Genomic DNA, 25602 nt, shown 5'->3' with positions numbered 1-25602 from the left:
GGGCGTATTAATCAGCGGAAGCTTTTTCTTGTAGTCCATGCCCCTCCTTTGCAAAATTTAATCAGAACTTACCTCCTTCCAATAACCAGAACAATTGCTTTAATAAGTGGAGTTTGTCCAATGTGTTATTAGATAAGCTTGCCTTGTACTTCCCTCGTTTGACCTACGTACACTGTTGTCTTGAAGTTTTGAATAATTTTCCTTACCTCGTTTTATGAAGTGATTTCGACAATATTGTTCATCATTGATAGATACAGTCTTATATCTTCAGAACTTTATTGGATTGAGTTAGAGGAGTTGATCAATAAAGTTGTTAGAAGATTTAAACTTTATATATAAAGAATAAACCATATTGTCGCAATGGCAATTGAGAAAAGAGGTGAACAAAAATTAATTAAACTTTATGGACAACAGTGTAGTCCATGGAGATACACTTTTGAAGAGTAATCCATTAAAGGTTAAGTGCCACCCCTTTCTGTGAGAGGTGCCAATAAGTTATTTTGTGAGACCATCGAGCTCACACCGTTCGACGGACATCAATAATGGTTTCTTATCCGTCATCCAGTAACTCTCTTGACGGTTAGACATTATTACCCTGGTTTTAGCCAGCTTCCAAAGTAACTAGCACTCAAGCATAAAAGGTACCCATTTACAACTGGGTAAAGAATGGCAAATGTAGATTAACGTATCGCTAAATGACCTTAGTGCAGGGCTGGGATAAAGTTTTTTTTTCTTCTGAAAATAGATTTTAAAGGACCTCGGATCAAATGAAAATCTAAAGAAATAGAACCATCCTGGGAATATTATATTTTAAAAAGAGACTGGAAGCAAGCCTCTTAAAGATAAGCTTGAGTTCTGATAATCACAGCATCCAACAAAACGTACACTGAATGTTCAAGATTACAAATAAATGACATGCGCCAAACGATTTTGGTAGAAAATGTAGAGGGGCTGAGTAATGAGCATAGAAAGATAAGGAAAACAAGGCAGGTAGGCCCGACACTATGTGCTTAACACAGGTCATGAAAGTTGTGGTTTTTATTGCAGATGATTTCCAGCAAGTTTTTGTGAGTTTGTTTTTATTGTATTGGTTCAAATAATCAATCTACCGCAGGATAAATAATCCGGAATGAATTATAGCCATGTTCTCTCGACATATGATTCCCATACCAGAGCTCAAGATTAACTTTAACCTCAAATAATCATTTACACTTATTTTGTTACTACAATACACCATTCTTTACCTTCTCCTCCACTCCTGTCTATTTAAAAAACAAACAAATGTGCAACAGGTGAACATGAAGAATCAGGTAAACAGAAGGGCTAGTCATCCTACCTGTTTTAAATTTCGCTTTAACGAGAGCCGCAGTAAGGGAAACGATGTCACGGAACATGCGATATTGTGTCATCGATACTGCAAAGACTATGTTCCCATGGAAACGGCACGCGAACTGCTGCTACCTTTTGCTTCGCCACCTCGCTCACCTCGTTCTGTTTGAGGCACACGTCCCTTAACATTTCCATTTTGCTCTCGGTAATAAGTGTAATCCACCTCTCTCTCTTTCTCTTTCTCTTTCTCTTTCTCTTTCTCTTTCTCTTTCTCTCTCTCTCCCTCTCCCCTCTTTCTCTCTCTCTCTCCCCCTCTCACTCTATCTGTCTCTCGTCCACTCTCTCCTCTCGTTCTCCTTGTCATCATGAACCCCGTAGTGTATATTCATGAATCTACTATGAAAAACCATTAAGTGTTATATATTGCCATGTCAGGCCTAAAAAAGAAAAGCAAGTTGTATTACCCTTTACAGTTGTAGGTGCCAAAACATGGGTCGGTCGGTCGGAATTCTTTTTTACCTCTTTTTCCTACTTTTTTCTCTTCCTCTTTGGGTTGATATTTCTCAGTTTTGAATGCTTCGATATATTTTTTCTTAAAAAAACCGGTAATTTTTTTTTTAAGCCGACCGTAGATTTCAAGTTTGTTGTTATCGGTCTCAAAGGACAATACAACATCTTTTATTTTTAGGCCTCGGGTATGTGACTTTTCCATCTAACAGCTTTCGAGTTCTTTCCGTCTTTTCACGTTTCAAGTCCTCCCACTTTCTCACTCTCTTCCCCTATCGGTCTACCTCTCAGTCTCTTTCCCACTTTCTATTTCTCCGTGTCCATCTCTTTCTGGTAAACCCTCTCTCTCTCTCTCTCTCTCTATCTCTTTCTCTCTCTCTCTCTTCCACCATGGACCTCATAGTTTATTCACGAGACCGTGACGTTCGATAATTTATGAATAAATTGTTTCGTCATTCATGCGAATATTTCCTAAGCCCATGCCGTGTTTTATGTCTGTCACTTATCCCCCGACCTTCTTTCCTTTTCTATCCTCTTTCTCTTTCCCTATTTCCTCTCTCACACATAAACATACGCACACATACACAAACACGCACAATCACTTTCTTATCATACCTCTAATTCTACCCCCTCTTTCCCTTTCTTTCTTCCTCTTTCTCTCATTTCTCTCTCCCTCTCTCCAATCTCTCCCCATCTCTCTCTGTTCATGATGTAGTATGTAATAAGCTCCACCAGCAAAAGCCTCGTAAACAGTCGGCCGCCAAGATTAGAGCTCGCATCGAATACCAAAAATATAGGCACAAAAATGGAACACAGGATAGGTTGCATTGATTTATGGATATTGGGCTCAAGTACACCAAACGTGTTAAATCATTGCAGCGCACGTCTGGCAAGGTATCACTTACTCCCTTAGCTTTATCATGTATGTATTCGGAGAAGACAAGAATTATGATCAAGAAGAGAATTTTGAGCCGGTAATACAATCGCTAAAACAAACGGGGCACTTCGACGAAGGCTGTTTGGGATCGCGTCGCCGTTAAGTGTTCTGCTTCAAGGTATGAATGCGAATTGGTTAAAATTTGTTGTGAGATATTATATTGGACGGTGGTTATTATTAGAACACCAGGCAAAGCCCAATACAAGTTTGCTAGTCTGAACTTTGGAGAACGCGAAGTGGATTTATGCTGAGTATACGCTCAAAACTTTAGTGTATTGAAAATATTCGACTGGCATTTACATTGATTTTCCTTCAGGAGAATACTACAGCTAACGAGTTAGGTTTCTGATCAAACCATTTATATTTTAAAGACGAATTGTGTTAATAAAAATGAAAAAAACAAAACCCTAGAAGTTCCTAAAATAGAAAATCGGATACCAGCATGTTTTTTCTGACTGAGCTCCCCCCCCCCTCCCCCCCACCCACACAAAAAGCGGGGAAGGAGAGTTGGCAGTGGCATATCGAACAATTGATTAACGAGATGACAATTGTTGCAGGGCTTCAAGTTTGAGAATCAAGCAAATAAAATATTTGCATCTTATCATCATCATCATTATCATCCAAAATCATCCTCTTAATGGATAATGCTTCATTGTTTACTATCCCTAATGATGTAGAATAAACATCAAATTAGGCCTGCTCATGGAGGCGTACTGTGTTAGGTATATTTGCAAAGGTAGTTGCCTCATTTCTTAGACCTGGCTGCAAAAAAAAAATTATGTAATACACCCATCGCTACGTCATACATGACAAAAAACACATTTTGAACACGTTTTGCCTATCTCAAAGAACTAAATTGCACTAGCATTAATCCATCCCTCTGGTTCCCTCATTCCCTCGCTCTCTAGAATTTTCGACCAAACTTTTTTCTTTAAAGCCTCAGTAATGGTTTCTTTATAATGATCTCGGTCTACCGGGGATAATTATTTGTCCTTAAAATAATTACGAAAATGTCAACTGTAATTCCCGCGGCTATTCAATGTGGGAATAAAAATACTCGACACATCATTAAGGATAGGTAATATATTCCAAGGATATTGGAACATATTGTTAGCTCAGTAGATGAACAGATAAAAGTTAAAGAGTTTAAAATAGAAGAATGTCAAGTGCTCTATTTTGTGTAGAATAGGCATTAAGATTCTTCAAAACATTGTACTTTTAAAAGTAGAAAACGATCGCATTTCCCGCATTAATCTTTTCATAGTTCAGTGAGAAATTGTACATGCATATTTCTGTCATGTTTATTACCGTTTTTGAGAATACTCCAAATATGTACAGTTGATTTGATTGATTTGATTTATTTTATTGTCCAGATAAATGGATTTCTTTTTACATGGTTCCAAAGTATAGGCCTATACATCAAGCATAAATCATTTGAACAAACTTCAAATTACACATTACTCATTAATCACCGAGTAAGTCATATTAATAATTTAAACTTAATCTTTATAGAATCAACACTAAACTAAAAAACAATAAATCATATACTTTTAAATTTAACTATATGATCACACGATCTCATTAATGACTGTATATTTAATTTCAATATTCATATATAAATAATATTAATCACTTTAAATATTATAATATACTTTATATCAAAATACAGCTACGGTATCGCCCCCCCTCCCCTTACGTCACAAGGTGAATGAGATCTGGAGCAATTTTTTTATGGTGGAGCTTAGCAGGTCTGAGAAAATTATATTTAGATGTTTGAATAACAAAATATGAGTTGTATGTAGCCCTGCACATCAACAGGAATCAACTTATATGTGGATGTCACCCGACCTTTAATGGAACATTTTCCCCTATTTTCAGAAATTAAATTGCGCGGTTATTATTCCATTCCTTATTCCCTCGCTCTCAAGAATTTTTGACTAAGCTGTTTTCTATATGGCCTCATTGACGGTTTCTCCACGTTGATTCCGGTCTACTGGGAGGAATTATATTTCCTGATAATAATTACGATAATATCAACTGTAATTCCCGTGGTTATTCAACGTGGGTATAGAGTATACTCGACACACCATTAAGGATAAGTAATAATTTTATTGCAAGGATATCTCTTTTTCTTTCAGTGAAAGACTTTATTCAGTCATTCGCAAACAAAAGCCACTCAATGAATTCGCTAAAAATATATTAAAATGATGCTATTTATATCTCTTCCATACCCTCCCGAATAAAATATTTAAAAACTAGTTTGAACAGAAAATTAGGAAAACTGCAATCATGTGGCCGAGCGGATAATTTCTTAAAAATGAATAACTGGCTGGCTTCCTTCTTGTGGCGGTCACGAAATGGTTAACTTGCCCCCTGATTGGTCGGGGAAATGGGGAATTGTTTGGTCAGTAACGTGATTTTGGCATGCATGATTCTACCGCCCTGGGATTTTAATATTTTTCATCTCATTCTCCCCAATTCAAGCAGAATTTGATACGACTGTGTACTTCTCGACCTAATATTGCACACAGGTCTTTTTTTTCTTCTTTTTATTGTTTTTCTTTCTTTTTCTTCTCGGTGTTGTGCGAAGTGAGTGTTGATCGACTGTACGTCCGATCACGTCGAAAAGTCACGCGATGTCGACAGCTTTTTATTCAACAATCATATTACTAATTCTGTCCTCATACCTTATCTCTTCCCTCTTCTCTTTCATACAAACCGCAGTAAACCGGCGCGATTTACCGCGGCATATAATTATGTGAACGCGCCTTCGTTTTTCCCGTTTTCCAGCAGCATCAGACGATTTCTTTATTCACTCTACAGTGAATATACAAATTCAATCACCTTGATTATTTTTCTGTAAAAAAAATATTAAAAAAACGTGTCATTCGCCATTTCTTGAATATGACATATCAAAGTAATGAACGCCATTGAGTTAACACGTCACTCCATTGCCTCTCCAAATCTGACTTAGATACTGCTAAGTTGAATAAATATCGGAAATTTCCAATCGTCATAATGAATCAAGCTATAAAAACACTCTCCCACCCTGACCAGTGTCGTCGGAAAGTAAATGAGTGGACGAAAATGTGATTTAAAGCCAAATATACTCTACATTTTTGTCGCTAACTTCCTTTTCGTTCATTTTCTGCTCTCTCTGTCTCTCTCTTCCACTCTGTCTTTCTTTCGTTTTCTCTGTAGTCATCACTATTCACCGTCTTTCAGTACTCAGGGAAGCAAATTCCCGGGTTGGAATCCGTTGACATTTAAGCAAACACTTTATCAAATTATGTTTCGCCCTGTAAGCAAATTGCCTACTCTAATCCAGCGAAAGTGCTGGAAATGACGATCTTTAACACATACGGTTATTTCTCTCTTTTCTTCCTTTTCTCTACTTTACTTAGATCGGAGCAAACATCTTATTGTATTTGTGTGCCATCATCTTGGGTTGTGTGTGTTACCTTGTATCCGATAAGCAGCATCGTATGGCTTTCCTGGAGACCAACGAGTCCCTCAAGACCAAGCTCACCATCCAGGAACAGGCCGCACAACAGGTGAGTACCGTATGACTGTGGTCTTTGAGAGAGTCTTCAAAGCCCTGTGTTGCCATTAAAGGCGCATCGGTCATAGGTGTGGTCTTCAAAGCTACTCATTACCTTTGGGTTGTACTGTATAGGGGGCACGGGTTCCACTGAAATCCTTATTAAGAGTTCTTAAGGCTATGGTTTCCACTGAAGTCTTTAAGAGTTCTGAAGGCTATGGGTTCCACTAAGGAGGAACCGGTTCCCCTATGGTCTTTAAAATTCTTCCAGGTCCTGCGTTGCACTACAAGCGCCGGTGCTGACCCGATATTTGCTCTGGTTCTTTAAAAATATATAGTTTATTCCACAAATGGTACGAATAGTCGCCCATCACTAGGCAAAATATTATTTATACTTGACAATATTTACTTTAAATCGAAATATCATCCTAAATGTTTATATTATTTTAGAAACAATAGGAAGGCTGTTGCTCTTTCCAATATCCTGTTATACAACCATTCTTCAGCATGACATAAAAATGACGAGATTTTACCCACTGTTTTGCGCCTGGCATCGTAAGATTTAAAGGGACAATGTGATGTGACAGTGACGGTAGGGGTGGGGTGATGGTAGTGGCTTGGGGGATGTTGGTTAAAACCTGTTTTGATGTCGCATCATAGGTCGACGCCCGTTATGCTTTTACCGCATATCCTTTGATGTCGGCCAGATTGGAAAACCTACACTTTCCAGATGAAAACATCCATCATCTGAAATAGGATTGCATGAACATGAAACATTCATTACTTTGAGCACAGTCATTAATAATGTTGTTTATTTCATTTAGCACTTGTACGCAGGATTTTTTTCAAGGGGGGGGGGGGGGGTTAAAATCAAAAGGGGGGGTTTAAAAAAAAACTCGAGGGGGGGGGTTAACCCCAAAACCACCCCCCTGCGTACGCGCCTGCTTGTACGGATGACTGAGCGCTTTTTAATTCAATTCTATTGGTTAGAGTCTGTTTTGGTGTCGCATCAAAGGTCGACGCCCCTTATGCTTTTACCCCCTATCACTTGATGTCGGCCATATTGGAATACTTCCCAGATGAAAGCAACCATCATCTGAACTAGGATTGCATGACTTGACACATTCATCAATTTGAGTGCAGTCATTAATAATTTGTTTAATTCAGTTCTTTTTTATTTTCCAGCATGCTGGCATTCATCTTATTAGTTAGAGGTCCTGTAAAATCATTGACAATCGTCGACTATGATGGGAAATTCCCATTTACTACGTTCCTGTCAATCAATTTGTTTTAATGATGCAAATTTGATATGGAAGTGTTAAAATGGAATTCTCATTAAAGTGATGTAGTTTGAAAACATTTTCATACGTAATATTGACTAAAACATTACTTCCTTATTGGAAATGCTTGAAAGTGCTTGAAAATATGAAGATGAAAGCACCACGGCAAAAGTTCCATTTATCGACAAGTTCCGGGGGGGGGGGGTGGGTTCTCAGACTTGGCTGTGACCTTATCATGGAATGTCCATAACGATGCAGACTTACTTCGTGTCAGTCTGCATTCAGTCTGTAATTTTGTTCTAGCGATAATTTAACTCTGTTAACCCCCTCCCCCATTTCCTTTTGTGTTAGTGACCTACTGATACATTCTGAAAAATGGAGACCTCCCACTTTAATATATCGAATTCCAATGTTGTCTCGATGCAGGAGGGACTGTTGCTCTCTGTACTTCCCAAGCATGTTGCTGATGCCATGGTGATGGATGTTGGGAAGAAAAATACTGGTCAGTTCAATCGCATCTACATTAGACGGCACGAAAATGTCAGGTAAGTCTATTTTCTTCAATTTTAGTTTTAGGACAGGTTAAGGGCCGGGAGAGGGGGGGGGGGGGTGTTGTGGCAGGGGAGTGAATCAGTTTCTTCAGTAATTACCTTGAATAATATCTATGCGGATTCTCATGACCATGCAACTCTCAATCCTAATAATGTATGTATTCTAATTTGGAATTAAGCCTCTTATGTGCCCACGAAGTGCGAGAGAAAATGATATCAGGGTTTATTGTTGGCTTCGTGGAGGATAAGGAGGATATGGAGGAGAACTTCTTGACAGATAGTTGGCCCATTTGCTACGGTAAACTACTTTGTACTTTTGAAGGTTGCAATTTATGATGTAGCGTTTTTAATGAGCAATTCGTGTATTCGATATAGGCCTAAAAGAATTGCTGAAAGTTGGTACACCTTGTGTGAATCGAAGAGAAAGAGAGAGAGAGAGGAAAGAGAGAGAGAGAGAGAGAGAGAGAGAGAGAGGGGAAAGAGAGAGAGAGAGAGAGAGAGAGAGGGGGGAAGAGAGAGAGAAAAAAGAGAGAGCGAGAGAGAGAGAGAGAGGGAGAGAAAGAGAGAGAATCTGCGTTGTCCTGGGGATGTCAATGTGAACACAAATCTAATTAAGGTATTGATGTATCCAATGAAATAAAGGTGCTTTGAAATGATTTTTTTTTTAAATGTCATATATAGCATGATGGCAGATTTACTTCAAAATGTCATTTTTTTGAATGGTCACTAATACCTTTAAAAACAGTTCGAAGCTGGAAGAAATTAGAGAAACGATTTATTACACCCGATGTGCCGTTCCGTAAATTGTTAGTCATCGCCGAGCCTGTGCATGATAATGTCGGCTTATTACGTTTTGTAGGTCTCCACCTTAACAGTGAATTTGATTCCTGGTATAAAGACAACACAATCTCAGATAAACAGAGTTGGTGTATATTTAAGGCTATAATTTTGTTATTTCTGCCTTTCGAATTTCATTGAAAACATAACATTTCTGAGTAACAAACAAGGTTGACTGAGAATAAACGGATTTATACAGATCACAAGAACATCCCTTGGCCGTGATTTGCTTACCCACGTTGGTGTATTTCAGATTTGACTGTGGGTTCACCAAGTTTTCATATCATAAAAGACACTGAACTGGTGCAAACAACACAAATGAGTATTACCGGTTAGGACATAACAACGAATTTAGATGACTGAAAGTTGAAGTATTTTCATGTGAATAATTGTTTGGTGAAATAAACTGTTCAAAAGAAATTGGGTAAGGTTGATTATGCAGTACATAAGAAATCACGTAGGCCTGTTCTGAAGTTTTTGAATGATCAAAATGAAAAGAAATTGACTCAGTCTTGCTGAAGATCACATGTACTGCACATATAAATAGGCATATGGGACTACACATAAATGTTTGGTCCCAGCTCTTCATCTAGGCCTTTTTCTTATCATATTTCGAATACCAAGGCATTAGCAATCCTTGTAAGGAAGCATTTATGTTGTGGTATTCTTCCTAATTGACAACAAATAATGAGACAGCTCTCAATTTTTTCATTTTTTTTCATTTTTACCAGAACATAACCCTCTATTTCTTTCGATTTTTTCATCTCATTTAGTAGGAGGCATGTTTACCTTTAAGTTTGACATTCAGGAGGGGAGTGAATTCATCGCCTCGCAGAGCGTTAAGTGACATTTCGCCACCGAAAAAAATCTGACACGTATTTTGTCACTCGCAATGTGTGAGCGTGTTTCTTGAGAATCATCTCTTTAAAATACCAGTTACATATGGAGTGATGCAACTCATACAATCATGTGCGTTCGTGTATCAGGAGAAATAAAGGGATAATTTCCCATTTCATTTATCATTTCCATTTAGCATATTTAGTCCCTGCTACAAAGGGGGCAGAAGATTACTGTGCAAATATCTTAGTCCAATATACCATCTTCGTAATGTAATCAAACGTAATGCAATAAATGCATACATAATTATTTGTTAAGTGCCATATTACAAAATATTTCATTCACCTGTCGTGAATAATCGTATTTCAAAAGTCAGAATGCGAATCGCATACATCTAATTGTTGCTAGATAGGAACACATTATGGCTTGACCTAACAACAAGTAGTGTATGTATTAAAACCTTAGTATTAAAAAATAGGACTATCGAGATACTTACCGCAGCATTCAAGTATCTTTGATTTTGAATGTAGCCAAAGAAACGTGCTGAACTTTTTAGCGATGGTGAAGGTTGCATTTTCCATAGATTTAGAGGAGATTTTCTGTTTTGTAGCAGAGATAATAAGCATAAAGTACCGTAAGAAGCTCTAAGGGGTTTATGATGAATTTATTCCATCATCTTCAGTATAATATAGTGGGAGGGTTTCACTCAAGGAAGATGATTATAAGTAGAAAGAAGAACACGACATTTTTGTCGAGCTTGTGACCTCTTCTGTACTTACACATCCTGGTATAAGTACCCTTACTCTATTTATCACGGGTTAGACAGTATTCGTATCGAGAGCTTTGCTTTGAGGACATGTATGTTACCAGTGGCGTAGCCTGTGCCGTATCATTTAGGGGGAATTTACATTATTGCTGGAGTTGAGGGGGGGGGGGGGGGGTACCGGTCTTCCTCGGTAGAAGAAAATGTCAACAAGAGAGAGGGTGTTCGAAGTGCCGTTACCATCTTCTTTCGACGTGCCGTTTCCCTTCACCCCTCTCTTCCCTTATTTTTGTTATCCCATTTTTGTCATTCGATGGGAGGGGGGGGGGGGCACACCCCTTTCGCGGCTATGCCATTATAGATGATGATGAAGAAGGAAAATGAAAACACATCACAATGTCTGTTAATGAGTGTCCACGAAACATGTGAAATGAGATTAGAACGTGAAGGAAGGTTAAGAAAAATCGAAAATTCTGTTGAATGTGTATGTTCTTGGTCCACAAAATAGTTCCATTCAATGTGATGCAAAGTAACATTCCTATTTTGGGCCAAATCTACAAAAATGCATTTTGGCTGTTTCATACATAAGTCGAATGAAAACCACAAAAAAAGTTGACGGCAAATTTTATTTTCTTCAATGTTATGATTCATGCTGTCTAAAATAAAATATTAAATAAATAATCAGCTTCATCTTTATAGTCCAATGTTGGCGGAGGTTTTGATTAGAAACTGTCTCGCATTGGGCCTTCAAGTTGATTGTATACCTTCATCATGCGGCGGTGGGACCGCTTCCAAGTGTCTGCAAATCTTGAAATTCGCTCTTTAGATGGATTGGAGTGATGCTTTCGCGAAGTGATAGATGAAAAGAGCTGATAACCTTTTCCAGATTCCATTTCGGCTACCCGCTCTCGGCTTCTCAAGCGGCTAATAACTTGACTTCTTTTTCCCTTCTCCTTCGTCTTGCCAAGGATTTTGATCTACATTTTAACTTATTTTTCAATTTAAAAAGATATAGCCGTCAGGCTGTTATTACGCACATGGTGAACCAATTTGCTATTCATGTGTTTATCGTGTCGCTTTTATATGCATGTAGTTATAGTATGTTGCATATAAGCATAATATAATTATATTTTCAGTACATATCGCTATTTTCTATCTAAAAGTAGAGAGTACTAGAAATTTTATTTAAAATTGGTTAAGAATGGTGTCCATACTATATGCCTTGGTTAATGGATGTGTTGTTGTCATTAAAAAGGCAATTAAAAAGCAATTTGACACGTCAATTCAAACATTCATTGTAAGATGGTATTCAGGCTCATAAACAAAGCTTTATTTGCGAATCGTCTCAACTTGAGCTTTGAATTTGAACTGGCGTAAATTTAACAAAATCGATTCGCCTATGAACGAAATACGAATCATGGCTTCTTTATGCCTATTTAATGAAATCACAATCTCAAACTGGAATGAAGTATTAAGCATGAAGCAGATGGATTAGCATTGAGGCTGTGTATGTTTGCGATGTGGCAATGTGAGTGATCATTATTTGATCAGGTTCTGACATTGCTTATTCAAAATGTCTGAAGAAATAAATCTAAGCGACAATACGAGCCAGGTATAATAGCAAAAGTGTTTCATTTGTCAGCCGATGAATCGGGTTGTGTGAAATCTTGACAAAAATCAATTTCGTTCTTTTCTTGTTTAGACACCTTTTTCGTGGAATTAAAAAAAAAATCAGATATAATCTTTTTAACATGATTATTCAATAAACTGGATTGTTGAATTTGTTGTGTCGTGTGTTGTTCAAAATTATGACAAACATCCATTCCCCACCCTTTTTTCTAGACACCTTTTTAGTTGACAAAACACCCGATTATTCACTGATCTTTCAATTTCCTTTGTTTATTACTATCGAAGTAGATTTATATTACTCAAAACTTTTTATTTGGCGAGAAAGTAAATGGAGCACAGCTAATCCCTTCTGTAAATGGAGATACCGGATCTTTTGTAAGGGTACTGCATATTTCTGTCGACAATTTTGAAACGTGCTGGTAGTTATACTGTATTATTCTGGTTGATTTGTCGGCATACTGGCTGTAGCTGCTCCCTCCCAAATGCTGATCGATTATCAAATTTATTTTATGTAGTGATAATGATTTCATTTAAAAGTATCGGGGATTTGTTGAACTGGGGTCGTAAAGTCAATTCTATCCTCAATGACCATTTACTTGAGCGTATCTGGGCAGACACCTTAAAGCGTCAATCAGTTTTCCGGAGAGGAAGAGGGAAAACGTTTTGATCTGTAGTGTACAGTTTAATGATACACATTGTGATACAATATCAGGGGAGGGGGAGGGGGAGGGGCGCTAATGCACCTCATGACCATGGCACCTCGCCCCACACACACATGCGTTAGCGCAAAATAAACCAGTATGATAACATCCATGTAGCAAACAGCAAGATTTGATTTTCATCCCTCCTCCCTCCTCTTCCTGGAAGACTGATGTCCTTATACGGTGTTAATCAATATGACTTTCGATCGATACATTTGCCCACTATTTGGTCACCAGTCTCCACGTAATTGGGGAGACGCGCATCCAGAAATTGATTTGTTTATATAAACAATAAAAACGAGTATTTCTGGAGCCACATCCCACGCGATATCCTTATAATTTGATAAAACGGAGATATTTTGAGGGCTTTATCGTGATTAAAGGGAATGGAAAATATTGGGAAACACATACTCAGCCTGGTGGATAGACATTTCCAAATACATCAACGATTGAACTATAGATATAAGATAAGAGTATGAGTGTATCAGCGTGATTTATGTTGATAAGATATGGTCATGGGTGCTTGAACACCTCTTCTATATACATATTTAAAAAAAACTTTGCCCGAATAAGCCTCAACGTGGAAGTTAGCAAATTAAAGGAATGAATAGTTTGATTACGCTCGAGAGATAGGGAAAGGGGAAATATATAGATAGATAGATAGATATTAAATAAATAGATACAAAAATCTAGATGGAGAGATAGTGTGCATGTGTGTGTGTGTAGAGAGAGAGAGAGAGAGAAAGAGAGAGAGAGAGAGAGAGAGAGAGAGAGATAAAGGAGGGGGTGAGAAAATCTCAGGATTATGTTTACCATTAATTATTGTACACACCCAAACATGTACGCATACATTATGTGCGTGAGGGTGTATGTTTGTGTAGCTAACATGGCTTTAACTTTCATTACAGAGGGGCTATATACATTATGTATATAAAATTTCACTAAATGCCTCATTAAACACATTCAATAAGATATCATAAACCCATTGTACTGTTTGTGAAATCACCTATTATTAATTCCGCATTAAGGCATTTCAGCTTGAATTACTTGCTGACTGTAAAATCAACAGATACTTCAAGTTCAAGGAAACGTGTTTTTTTATCGCATGTTTATTTGTTCTATCCAGACATTATGAGAAATGAGGAAAGGCAAATAGGGATTTATTAAAACCTGAGGGTTTGAGAATGAGAGAGAAAGAGAGAGAGAGAGAGAGAGAGAGGGGGGGGGGGTAGAAGGCAGAAAGAGAATTACTCAATGTAATACGAACAATTTCATTTGATTTCTATAACCGCCTCACGCTTCATTATTTTTCAGACCACTGTGTATTTTTCGTATTTCTTAGTTGTCACTTTGAGTACTTATTCTTGATTATACAGCTGTTTTTTTTTTAAATGAAATCTCAAAAGCTTTGTCGTTTGGAAATCTGCTGCATTGTACCGCATGGATTAATTTGTATTAAATATTATTTAGTAATGTGAATAAAGTTATAGGCTACCTTCCGCCTTTAATGAACCAAAAAGCGATCGGCTAGACCCTGGGGAATTAGCAGAGTACGTTTACCCAGTGAAGAGGTAAAATGTTTTCGATTTTTGACATAACTTGAGAGAGAGAGGAAATACTGAAGAGGATTGGGGAGAGGGAAGAAAAAAAAAGGAGAATTAATGAAGATTCACGGAAGGAAAATGGGAATGAAGATGGAGAAAAATATAGAGAATGGACAAAAATAATCTAAGTGAGGAAAGTTAAAGATGGAATAAAAGAGGGGGATGACAACGAACATAGGGCTATATGAAGAAACAGGAGCCAGAGAAGAAAAAGAAAAGAACAAGGAGAAGAAAAGACAAGAATTATGATGAATAAGCAAGAAGAAAAAGAAGAAAGCTAAAATAAAAAAAGAAAGAGAAGCAGAAGACTGGAAGCAATGGAAAGGGGTAGAGAGTAGAATTTGTTTGATGACTATGGGTCTGAAGGAAGAGGGGAAGGATGACAAGATCCTAACAAAATAAACCAAGCAAACAAAATTTTAGTTCAAGCATGCAGACATTTTTATATTTAGACTTATACCAAGAATTCAAAGGAGTACATTGCACTGTTGTTTGATGAAGTACTTTCAATTCAATGAAGCTACAGGATGCCTTGACATGTTTGAAGGCGTTTTGTTATTTCTATCATGCCGTCATATTTTTGATTAAAAAGACGAAATTTTGCCGTTCATTTCGAATGGTGTCAAATGTCACGCAGTATTTCTTTCCCCTCATGAGCAACTAATAACCTAATCAAATCGGGTTTTTATTACAATCATGTAATAATTCAAATTCAATCATGGCTAGAAAAGTGTTAATATTGAAGGAGTAGGGGCAGTTCTAGAAAACATTCACGGGATTTGAAACAAAGGATTCGTTCACAACTCAGCGATAAACCGCTTCCCCCCCCCCCCCAAAAAAAAAAAACAAGCCGCGAAAAGAAATGATAGAGAAAAAGTAGTTGCGCGCTCCAAAGACACCTAACACTGCCTGAGCACACTCATTTTGTTTGCATGTTATTCTTTGATTTTTTTTGAAAGGCACTACACGACTGTCAATTACTTTTGGCACTGCGGTTTTCTTTTGGCCTTTTACTGCGCATGTGCGAAACCTTCGTGCAGCTTACAGGTTGTCCTTTCCTGTCATCGAAAGCTCCAAGCGAGAGAGTATAATATAATAGGAGCCTGATCATGTTGATTAAGGTCAAAGCAATATTTCCGATTAGTGAGCAGACACGAACCTTCAAATACAGGATTAGAATTGTGAGCGAGGAAACGAATTGAATATACACTAAAATGCATTTAATACACTGCTGTCAGAGAATGAATAGTGCGGTGATTAAGTGATGGGAGTCACCAACAAATGGGAAAGAATAAGAATAAGACGAGCTATAAACCATCTCGTATTATTCCCCTTTCTACCACCATCATTTTGCTTATACTTCAATTCGGGGGAGGAAAGTCCATTGGAAATTAGACATAACATAAAACAATCTATATATTTTTTTCGTATTCTTTGCAAATTAAAAAAAAAAGAAGTAAAATCAGTGCAATTTCACATTGTGTTGGATTACTCATGTATCAGGGTGTGATAGAATGTTAATAGCAATCGGTTTCCCCTTTTGATAAACTAATAACGAGTTTTTGTTTTCCATTAACATAAATATATTCTTTGGTTCTCTTTACGTATTGCGGAACTTTTCTATTTTCTTCTTCTCTATCAGGCCGACAAATCTACAAAGTGCTATTTGTTTGTCGGCTCATACTTTCATTGCTTTCCACGAACGCAAACACACACATACACACGCACACGCAAACACACGCACAACACACCTTCGCACACACGCGCACACACGACCCTTTTGATGTCCCCCTTCTCTTCTCCCTCTAGACCTCTTTTCAAAATTAATGCTCCTAATGGAATTGTAATTAATTTGACAAACATCATGTTCCTGATGCCTCCCGATGAATAATTCTCCCGCTCGTTATATGCCACGCACATCAAATTATACATCCAGGTTTTTTTTTAATAGACTTAACTGTAGTAATTGGAAATCCATTTCGTATATCCATTTCGGTCTGTATGCATACATTAGCAAGGACAAAGACCGACCTACATACTGCATTGGACATATGCGGGAATCAGGGCATTTTACCTTCTCATTGTTGTTTGCATATGACATTTTGCGTTTAAATGTCAAAATATAATCATAATCGCTGTCATGCTTCTCCAAAAAGTTAAATAAGCCATCATTGATAATCAGACGACATTTATGATATTTTTAGTCGAGAAGCTACAGGATATCGTCAACTGAGGTCACACAACAAATTCATAATACTACCCGTAGTTCTAGGATACACTGACATGAGAGCTTTATAACTATTGTTTTTGTATTTGGGTAGTTGATTTTTCGCACATTTCGCTGCCCTGTCAATGCCATATTGATCTACCGTAGATGTTAAACCACTATTTCACTCTCTGAGTCTCTATGTGGGTAAAATCATCCGAACTCTTGCTAGGAATTTTATTTTGATTTGTTTTCTTCATTGGGATGATCCCGTTAAGGGTTGTTGATTTCAACAGACCGATGGAATACAGAAAAAATGAGGTATTACTTCGCTCACACATTCAAATAGATTAAATTAAAAAAATATATAAAAAAACCCTCTTCATCTACCAATCAATAGAAGCAACCAAAATTCTCTGTTTCTTATAGCTTCATTAGACATAATTAATAATGAAATATTCATCAGAACATTACATACAAACTAAATATTGTTGACTGACAATCATTTATCTTTAACTGTCGTCTTCAGCGTGTATATTTCACATACACGCCGTTATATAACTCCTGAGTTTTTATAGATTCGTTCACTGTTCGGTTTACCGCTTAAAAAAAAGGATCGTCGGCTGCAAAGTAAAATGACATAAGCTTTAGTACACGTCACATTTCGATGTCTTACATCAGATGTGTATGCTGATAACCTGAAAGATGTATTTTGCTTTAGAGGCAACCTTTTTCCCCCTCCATGCACCATGTCATTCGATTACGCGTAAAGTGTGTTTTATCTCGCCGCTGTGATTTTTCAAGGCATTTTACCCGATGGTGTGCGAACGAGGAGAGATGGCGCTCGTTAAGCTCCATTTGTTATGGTAACTCTGTGGTTTTCAATCTCCCTAGCAACGTTATTCACTGTCGACACTCTGGAATTCTCTATTCGTTCATCCGTTGGGTAATGATTAGACGACAGCTCTCAGTTTCGGTAATAACATGAGCGACTAACATGCTATAACAAATTAATATTGTAAATTTACTTATGATCATCCTGTGCTTTTAGGAATCTGTGGTATTCTTTTCAGTGATATAAATATAAATTAATGTGAAAAAGAGTCCCCTCCCCTCTCCTTCCTTCCTTCATCTCTCTTTCCCTCTCTCCCTCTTTCTGTCTCTCATAATATACACGCACGCTCGCGCAACTGCACCACTTCTCACCCACTCACATTTATCTCTTTCTTTCGTTCACTCTCTCTCTCTCTCTCTCTGTCTTTCTTTCGCTCTCTATCATCCATCTCTCTCTCTCTCTCTCTCTCTCTCTCTCTTCCCCCCTCTCTAACAACCATCAAGCACTTTTCACTAGGTTCCTTCATCCTATTTTACGCTATTTTGATGAACACTCTAGAATATTAAGATGTTCGGAAATTTCCATTTAGTAAATAAAAAAAAATTGTGAAACAAAGGCCATGAGATCAAGCATGTTCGAGTACCCTAAGTGCTAATGCAGAGACAAAACGTATGAAAGACTCCATACTTAATTATATTGAAGTGCTAATGCAGAGACAAAACGTATGAAAGACTCCATACTTAATTATATTGAAGTCGTAGCCTCAATGTACTTTTGTACGAGGGCGGCATAATATTTAGATGCTCTTTGGCTATAGTCAGTGCGTAAGCTGTGGATTCTGATGTTATTTGGCAATCAGCAGTCATGTGTAATAGCGAGACCAGTATAGGGCTTTCATGTGTAAAATGCTTTGCGCTCAGATGTTTAAAATGCTAATTCAAGGTATGTTCTTCCTAGTATTGGTCTGCATCTCAGTGACACGCAGAAATTGAAAATATGTTGAAGGTATATTATTTCTAAAAATCTGAACCAGCTTGGATGTACGCAAGTTTTTCCGATAGTGCTCGTAATTAAAGCACAGATTTTAAGATATAATGCCCCAAACTTGAAGAAAAATAAGTAACCGTCTTGCTGATGAGGTCTTCATTTAGCCAAACTTCGTGGCTACCTTCAGTTAACATGATACTGGTATTACGTCCATTTTGAACAGATCATATAGGGAATTACTGGAAGGGCATTTGAGATGAACTGCGTGGAATATTTTATTCTCCATGAACGGAATCTGTATTTTATTGAAAGTAAAGCTGAGGTGGCCGTTGTAGAAGACTAATTCCAATTATCCCGAAGGAATTGCGACATCTTCTATTTCGCCAGAGCGGGAACTTAATATAGGTCTAAATCTCACATTTCGCTGTTTTCCAGGAGTAAGCCCATAGGTTATATCATTATGCAGGCTTGGTCGATCCGCACACGGAGACAGTTAGCAAATACACAGGAGTAAATGTCTGGATAAAATAGTTTACCGGTAGTGTCTTGTAAATCGTCGTTACCTACGATCTAATAGTCAGTTGCAATACATACGCTATAACTACCATCAGTATTTTATTTTCTAATCGAAATACTACTATGACTAATTCTACTATTAATATTAATACTACTAGTACTACTACTACTACTACTACTAATCATAATGATAATTTTCTAACGTTTTCTCATCAGTATTAATCCTGCTCTTCTCGCATGTCCCGAGGGCCATGTTATTATTATTATTATTATTATAATTATCTCAGCATAGCCGTGTGCCCATTTGATACATCCTGTTACACATGATAGGGGTGATGCAGGTATATGCCTTGTTCAAGAGAACCAAACAAGAATCGAACCTAGTCTCTCTGATATGAGAGTAGCAAGAGCTGACCAATATACCGCAGTAAGTCTTTTCACTATCCAAGTAGTGATGCCTTGCAACCTTCTTCACATTTCCAAAGACTTGATCTCAAAATTCTTTTCGCTTAATTTTCTTCCAATTTGTTCCAATGGAGTCTGTCGCATATGCCCAAAGGTAGACACGGCGGATGAACGTCTCGTTCTTCCAGGGCGAGTCCAGCAGCTCTTGCTGAAGAATAAGGGGGGGGGGGGGAGGGGGGGGGGGGGAGGTGCGGAAAAAATCTTTGTCAAGCAAGCAGGCAGAAATAGATATGTTAACATACAAAAAAACGAGAAAGTCATCACAATTTGTAGTGCTCTTTTTATTAATAAATTCTCTAACAAATAACTTAAGCTCATTTTTTAAAAGGTGTTGTATTGTCTTTTTATGGTCTAAAACTTTGGTTCGGGCCACATTTTTAGAGGGCACACTTTCCTTCCATATGATGTAAGACTCTTTTTTCTTGGGGGGGGGGTGGGCACGTGCCCCCTTATCCTCCAGTTCCGCCAATGCGCTTCAGACTCTTTCTCTATAGGTCATTGCAGACATTCATGTTCATTATCTAAACTCCCCCATCACTCTTTATTTATTGCCTCTCGTCCATTCCCTTGAATATCACCACAAGATGAGTGACATACAATAAACACTGACTGACAATCATAGGTTTCCATGGCAATGTCTCTTGTTGAATTAAGCGGGATATTCACAGACACGTCCCAAACGTTCGCAGGCAATAATCTTGGATCAAGTTAGAAATGGGAATGAAATTTCAAGGGATTTTAGAAGAAGGGTAGAAAGATGAGAGTTTTTAAATTTTTATTGATTTTCAATGTTAGCTTAGTCGGGATAGGTATCTCCTGTGTATATCGGGTTTATGGATAAAAGGCCATCTGCCGTGGGCAATTTATGTTTGCCTTTGATGATGCTGACATACAAACCACCAACACGACCAAGAGTGTATATTCATATTGAACATAGCGGAATTCTTTTGAAAATGATCGATTATTTTGTTTAGCGTCAGTTAAAAAAGTTATAATAATGTTAACGACCTTTAAAAAAAAGTGTTTGTGCAAACGCTTACCTGCTAAGAAATCTCTATACATATATTCGGAGAAATAGGGGGTGGGGATGTCGCTAGTTAACACTTAAAAAGTAACTCACTATTGCTTCCTATAGTTTCCAAATGTATTAATAAATTATAATAGGCTATGTAGTAGTTAAAAAATTAACAATTAAGAATTCCTTTTGCAATATTGAACCGGATAGGATGATTTTCAAAAGCACTTAAATATCGAAAGTGCGTTTACAAACTTTATTTGACTTGTTAACAAATAATGACTAAAAAGTTGTAAGAAATTTTGTCCCGAAAGTGTTCCACCCCTAAAGATGCTTCTAGTGGGGCTTATCCAAAGCTGGCGTGTTAATTTTTAATCTTTGTCTTTTATTATAAAAATTATGGCAATTCAAAACTATTCTATTTTGAGAAAAGTATTTCATCCTCTCATAAGGGTATACTCTATTCAAGAAAAGGTGGTATTTTATCGTATACTTGTTGAATACCAAATTGGCTTACATTTCCTAAAAGACTGATGAATATATGAGATATGGCATGGGTCAAAGTATGTCTAGAATGTCTGAATGATCTAAAAATGGATCGCGAAGGGTAAATTGCATGTGCGCCCGGAAATATATTCATGTTAAGTCATGGCACATTGAGCCTTACGTTTGAAGGGAGGGGATGAAAATAAACAATGGATCCGAGTCGGGATTTGGCGTCTGTATCTCGACATTTGTTCCATTTATTTTTTGTAGGGCGGGCTAATAAAGCCTGCGTGCATGCGAGCTTGTGATTTAGGATACCTCTCAATAAAGTTAATGAAAAGGTTTCATTCCGAGCTCTCCAATTTACTCTCTGTCTTTGCGTCTGTTTGTCTTGTGTGTGTCTGTCTTTCTCATCCCCTTCTTCTCGCCCTTCTCTATCTTTAATATCTTGCCTTATTTCAGGAGTACACTCACTCCTCTCCTCGCTCTCCGTAGCTGAGCCCTCCCTCCCTCCCTCTCCCCCTCTCTCTCTCCCCTTCTCTCTTTCTCTCACTCTCTCTCTCTCTCTCTCTCTCACTCTCTGTCGATACACTTCTGATCATTCTGATGTACTGCGAAAAGTCTATCTACACCGCTTATTTTATTAATTTTTAAATTAATTTATTGAGCCGATCTACTTTCTGACTTAACCTACGATTTAAAACAACCGGCGCGCCACATCTCTTCCATGCCCCCACATTAAGTTCTATGTCCACGTATTCAGGGGCAAGTCCATGTTTACTTTTCTCCACAAAACACCATCTTCAGAAGCTACCACTTAACACTTATAAATGCAAGGCAAAAACACCATCCACTCATCTATCAAGTATCTCTCATCGTCGCACCCCAAAGATCATTTACTAAGTCCTCTCCACTTTCTCATGCGGTGAGCAGTAATGACCTTTGGAACTCGTTAACCGAAGTAGTAACTACATAATTAAAGGAAAAATAAAAACTGCGGGGACAAACACGATGCTACATATCAAGTCTAATTAACACTTTAACGCCTCTGTTTCAAATATCAAGCGCAATCAAAAAAATATTTCAACTTGATTTTATTTATTTTGCCTACAAACCCTTCACAATAGAAACTTCTACATTTTAAGCTTCATGTCAGTGTTCTTACGGAGTTTCCAATAAATCATTTGAATCACAAAATATCCTTCTTAAAAAAAATTCTCTCTCAATCCCTTTCTCAACTGCCGTTAATCTCTCGCTGTCTATCCCTAATTAGTAATACACATGAATTGATATGTTTAATTTAGCGCCTTCCTCCCTGTATTGATTTGTTTTCTTGCTCTCATCTTCTATCCCTCTTTACCCTTTACTAAACTTTACTACTTCCGATTATCTGAATGGCGTGATCTGTATTCTATATCTCCTCCAAATTTGATGCATAGCGGCACAACATTACGGATATATCTTTCTTTGTCCAAATATCTTTTTCTTCTTCTTTGTAAAAATAATAGTTTTTCATCCGGTCTTTTCGACAACGACATTTTAAACTGGTTCACTTAACAGTCGTTTCATTCATGTGTATTTGCATTTATTTGTATTTGGAAATCGCTGAGCATACTCGGATTATGAGGAGTACGATTTATCCTAAGAAATATTTCGGTAAGACAAAAATATTGGATGAAGATGATTATTTAATCCATCCGTTATGTTTTCTTTAGTTGCATTAGCAATTAGACGTTACTTGTTATATCCTCCTTGGTTATACATGTTACTCTTTATTTCTCGTGACCTTTCAACATACCATTTTCATAAATCAGTCCATCTTAACTGAGTCTTAACTGATTTCCAGTAGCTAAGTCTTAATTTGTATTGAATTCTCATTTCCTTCCGAGACCCTCAACCGCCAGCTGCTCTACCTTCTATGACCTCCCTTCCTTCCTTCCTGTCGCCATCGTAACCAAATTAAAGCAAATCAATTATTAATCAAGATTTTTATCGGCGTTGGGGGGAAGTCAAATCAGGCAAAGTCGTAGAAACTAAATTTTATTAGAAACAGTACAAATAAAATCTTCGGTCTTATATTTGATTTTTTTCTCCCTCTTCTTCATTGCTAGATGTTTCCCTGTCTGTTGAGGCGGGAGGTGTTACACAGCTGAAATACGTCGTTGATGATTGATTTTCTTGTTAATTTTCCTTCCACAAGAACCGTTTCCTGCGTAGAAGTGTCGATTTTGACGACTTTTTGTATTTGAAAGTATTGACCTTTCTTATAAGTGTGTCAGGCGTGCCGCGGATTTTGTTTAATGACGTTGTCAGGTTTAATTTTGCTGTTTAACAAGATTAATATCTTGTCATTTCTTCTGGTTTACTTAATGCATTAGATTATCTTTTTTAATGTCAATTTAGAAAATCAAAATACGATTTAAAATCTGAAAGCATCGTCTTAATATATGAAATATTGGCGTAAGTTGATAGACCTTCAGATGTTAAAACTCTAAAATTCAGAAAGATATGAAATTATTATCAGTTTGTATTGCTGATTTGACATTGAAGTGTAATGTGAACAATGATATACGGATGGAACATCTAACTGCATGTACGTCAGCAAGGCGGAAGATCCAATAGAACAACGGCTAACAAGACAGAGGGTTCCCTGCACAAACATATCTGGATCCTATAAGAGGTTAAGAGCCTTGGTTCCAAGTAATTCTTAGAAAGCCTGGGACACATAACTCTCGATTTTTGTAGGCTTTCAGCCTTCTAAGACCTTCTCTTGCTTGTCGGCAGAAGGTTAGCTAGTTGGAAACTTTTTGGTTTTTTAACAAAATGATGATAATAATAATTTGGTTTGATTTACCCAGGGTATCCACATCAATATTAATACTGCTCTTCCTTGCTCCATGAAGTCTCTATTCTTTGTATTTTCAAAAGATTAATCCACAACCGATTCAAGATCGAAAAGTACCGTAAACTAAAAAAGCTATGCATTTTTGAAAACACTGTTATTCAAGAAAACGAAACATGTTTTATTTGAACTATGTTAAGATGCTACGATGTTATTCCAATTGATTGTGTATGATTGTTCGATTTGTTCGAAAGCATATATTTATCAAAAAAATTCATTTCACAAAAAAAAAAAAAAAAAATACTGCTCTTCCTGAGGGCCCTCCAAAAGTATTATTATTACCCCCAGCAAATGCCAGTACCCATTTACACCCGAAGGGAGAGTGGATTAACGTCTTGCCAAAGGATGTAAGGGCTAGGATTCGAACCTTCAAACCTTGGATTGAGAGCCAAGTGAATGACCCACTATACCACGACACCATTTAATATTATATCATTATCTCGTTTTCTCTCATTTTTTCTCTCTAGTATTCTCTTTGCGGACATTGTTGGTTTTACGGCCATGTCGGGCAAGATGACCGCTCAGGAGTTGGTCAAGACACTCAATGCCCTTTTTGCCAACTTTGATAAACTAGCCGAGGTGAGTCAGACGATCTCATCATTCGAATCATGTTTAGTGAAAATTTATATACAATACATGCATGAACTTGCATCGTTAGATCCAAAGTGGTATTGTTAGCTAGATAACCAGCCACACAATAACATTGGTAAATCAATAATGATATTATTACTGTTATTATTATTTATTATATAGATAATGATGTCATTTTCATCTGCAATGCCATCATGTTCATCTGCAATGCCATCATGTTCTTAATGGCCACCATAGGGTTGAGGTTAAGAAGGCAATTTGGTTAGGGGATAGGTTTAGGGATGGGGTTAGGGTTAGATATAGCGGTGGTTCCAGGCTTAAAGCCAAATGCCCCATGACAAACCCCAATATGCATACCAGTCCTTAAGTAGACTTGCAACCCCTAAAATCTTGTCTAATGGGCAGCAATTTTAGGTAGTCCCACTCCCAATGTTGTTTTTGCTTTCCATGCCAGAGGACGTCATATTAAACAAGCTGCTAACAAACATTTAATAACATTTTGCTAATCAGAGTCGGATATGTGTCCCCTCCCCCTGCTATATAGAGAATGCTTGCTCCGCCACTGACTATACAATGAAATGTGTGATAAAAAAATAAAACCTTTAACAAAATAAGAAAATATATAAACCGTTTATTTTCTTTACCATTTCCGTTTAACCCCTCTTAGAAGAACAACCAGCTGCGTATCAAAATCCTGGGTGACTGTTACTATTGTATCTGTGGGGTACCTGAACAGCGGATAGATCACGCCGTCTGCAGCGTCCAAATGGGTCTCGACATGGTGGTCGCCATTGCGTAAGTAACATCTATCATTTACACTGCAACTTTCATGTCTTATTAATAGATCGGTGGTTGCCGAAGTACAACTAGCTTTCATTTTCGGAGAGGAGCCAAAGCGAATACCACGATGAATTAAAACGTTAATAATAATATCTCAAATGTTTAGAATTTCAATCCAGTTTGGACTTCGTGCATTGTATGAGTGGTTTGGGCAGGGTGCAGTTGTACAAGATATAGGCTCTTCTTTGGTGATATGTCGTTCTTGGAAAATAATAATACTACAGCATTTATAATGCACCGTCG

At 37.5% G+C, this 25602-nt stretch overlaps 1 protein-coding gene across 2 annotated transcripts in view; it reads left to right on the top strand.

The window, feature by feature from the left end:
* LOC582454 (adenylate cyclase type 3) overlaps window positions 1–25602 on the top strand; it is a 59761-nt gene that overhangs the window by 17727 nt on the left and 16432 nt on the right. For both annotated transcript variants that reach the window (XM_030988043.1, XM_030988049.1), the window contains exons 3-6: window positions 6178–6327; window positions 8021–8139; window positions 24396–24507; window positions 25187–25314. In XM_030988043.1, coding sequence (XP_030843903.1) covers window positions 6178–6327; window positions 8021–8139; window positions 24396–24507; window positions 25187–25314 — 509 coding nt within the window. The remainder of the gene's footprint in view (window positions 1–6177; window positions 6328–8020; window positions 8140–24395; window positions 24508–25186; window positions 25315–25602) is intronic.

The sequence above is a fragment of the Strongylocentrotus purpuratus genome, unplaced genomic scaffold (assembly GCF_000002235.5).
Source record: "Strongylocentrotus purpuratus isolate Spur 01 unplaced genomic scaffold, Spur_5.0 spur5_contig_839, whole genome shotgun sequence".
In the NCBI taxonomy this organism is placed as follows: domain Eukaryota; kingdom Metazoa; phylum Echinodermata; class Echinoidea; order Camarodonta; family Strongylocentrotidae; genus Strongylocentrotus; species Strongylocentrotus purpuratus.
The sequence above is the reverse complement of the archived record's forward strand: the minus strand, read 5'-3'. Positions and strand labels throughout refer to the sequence as shown.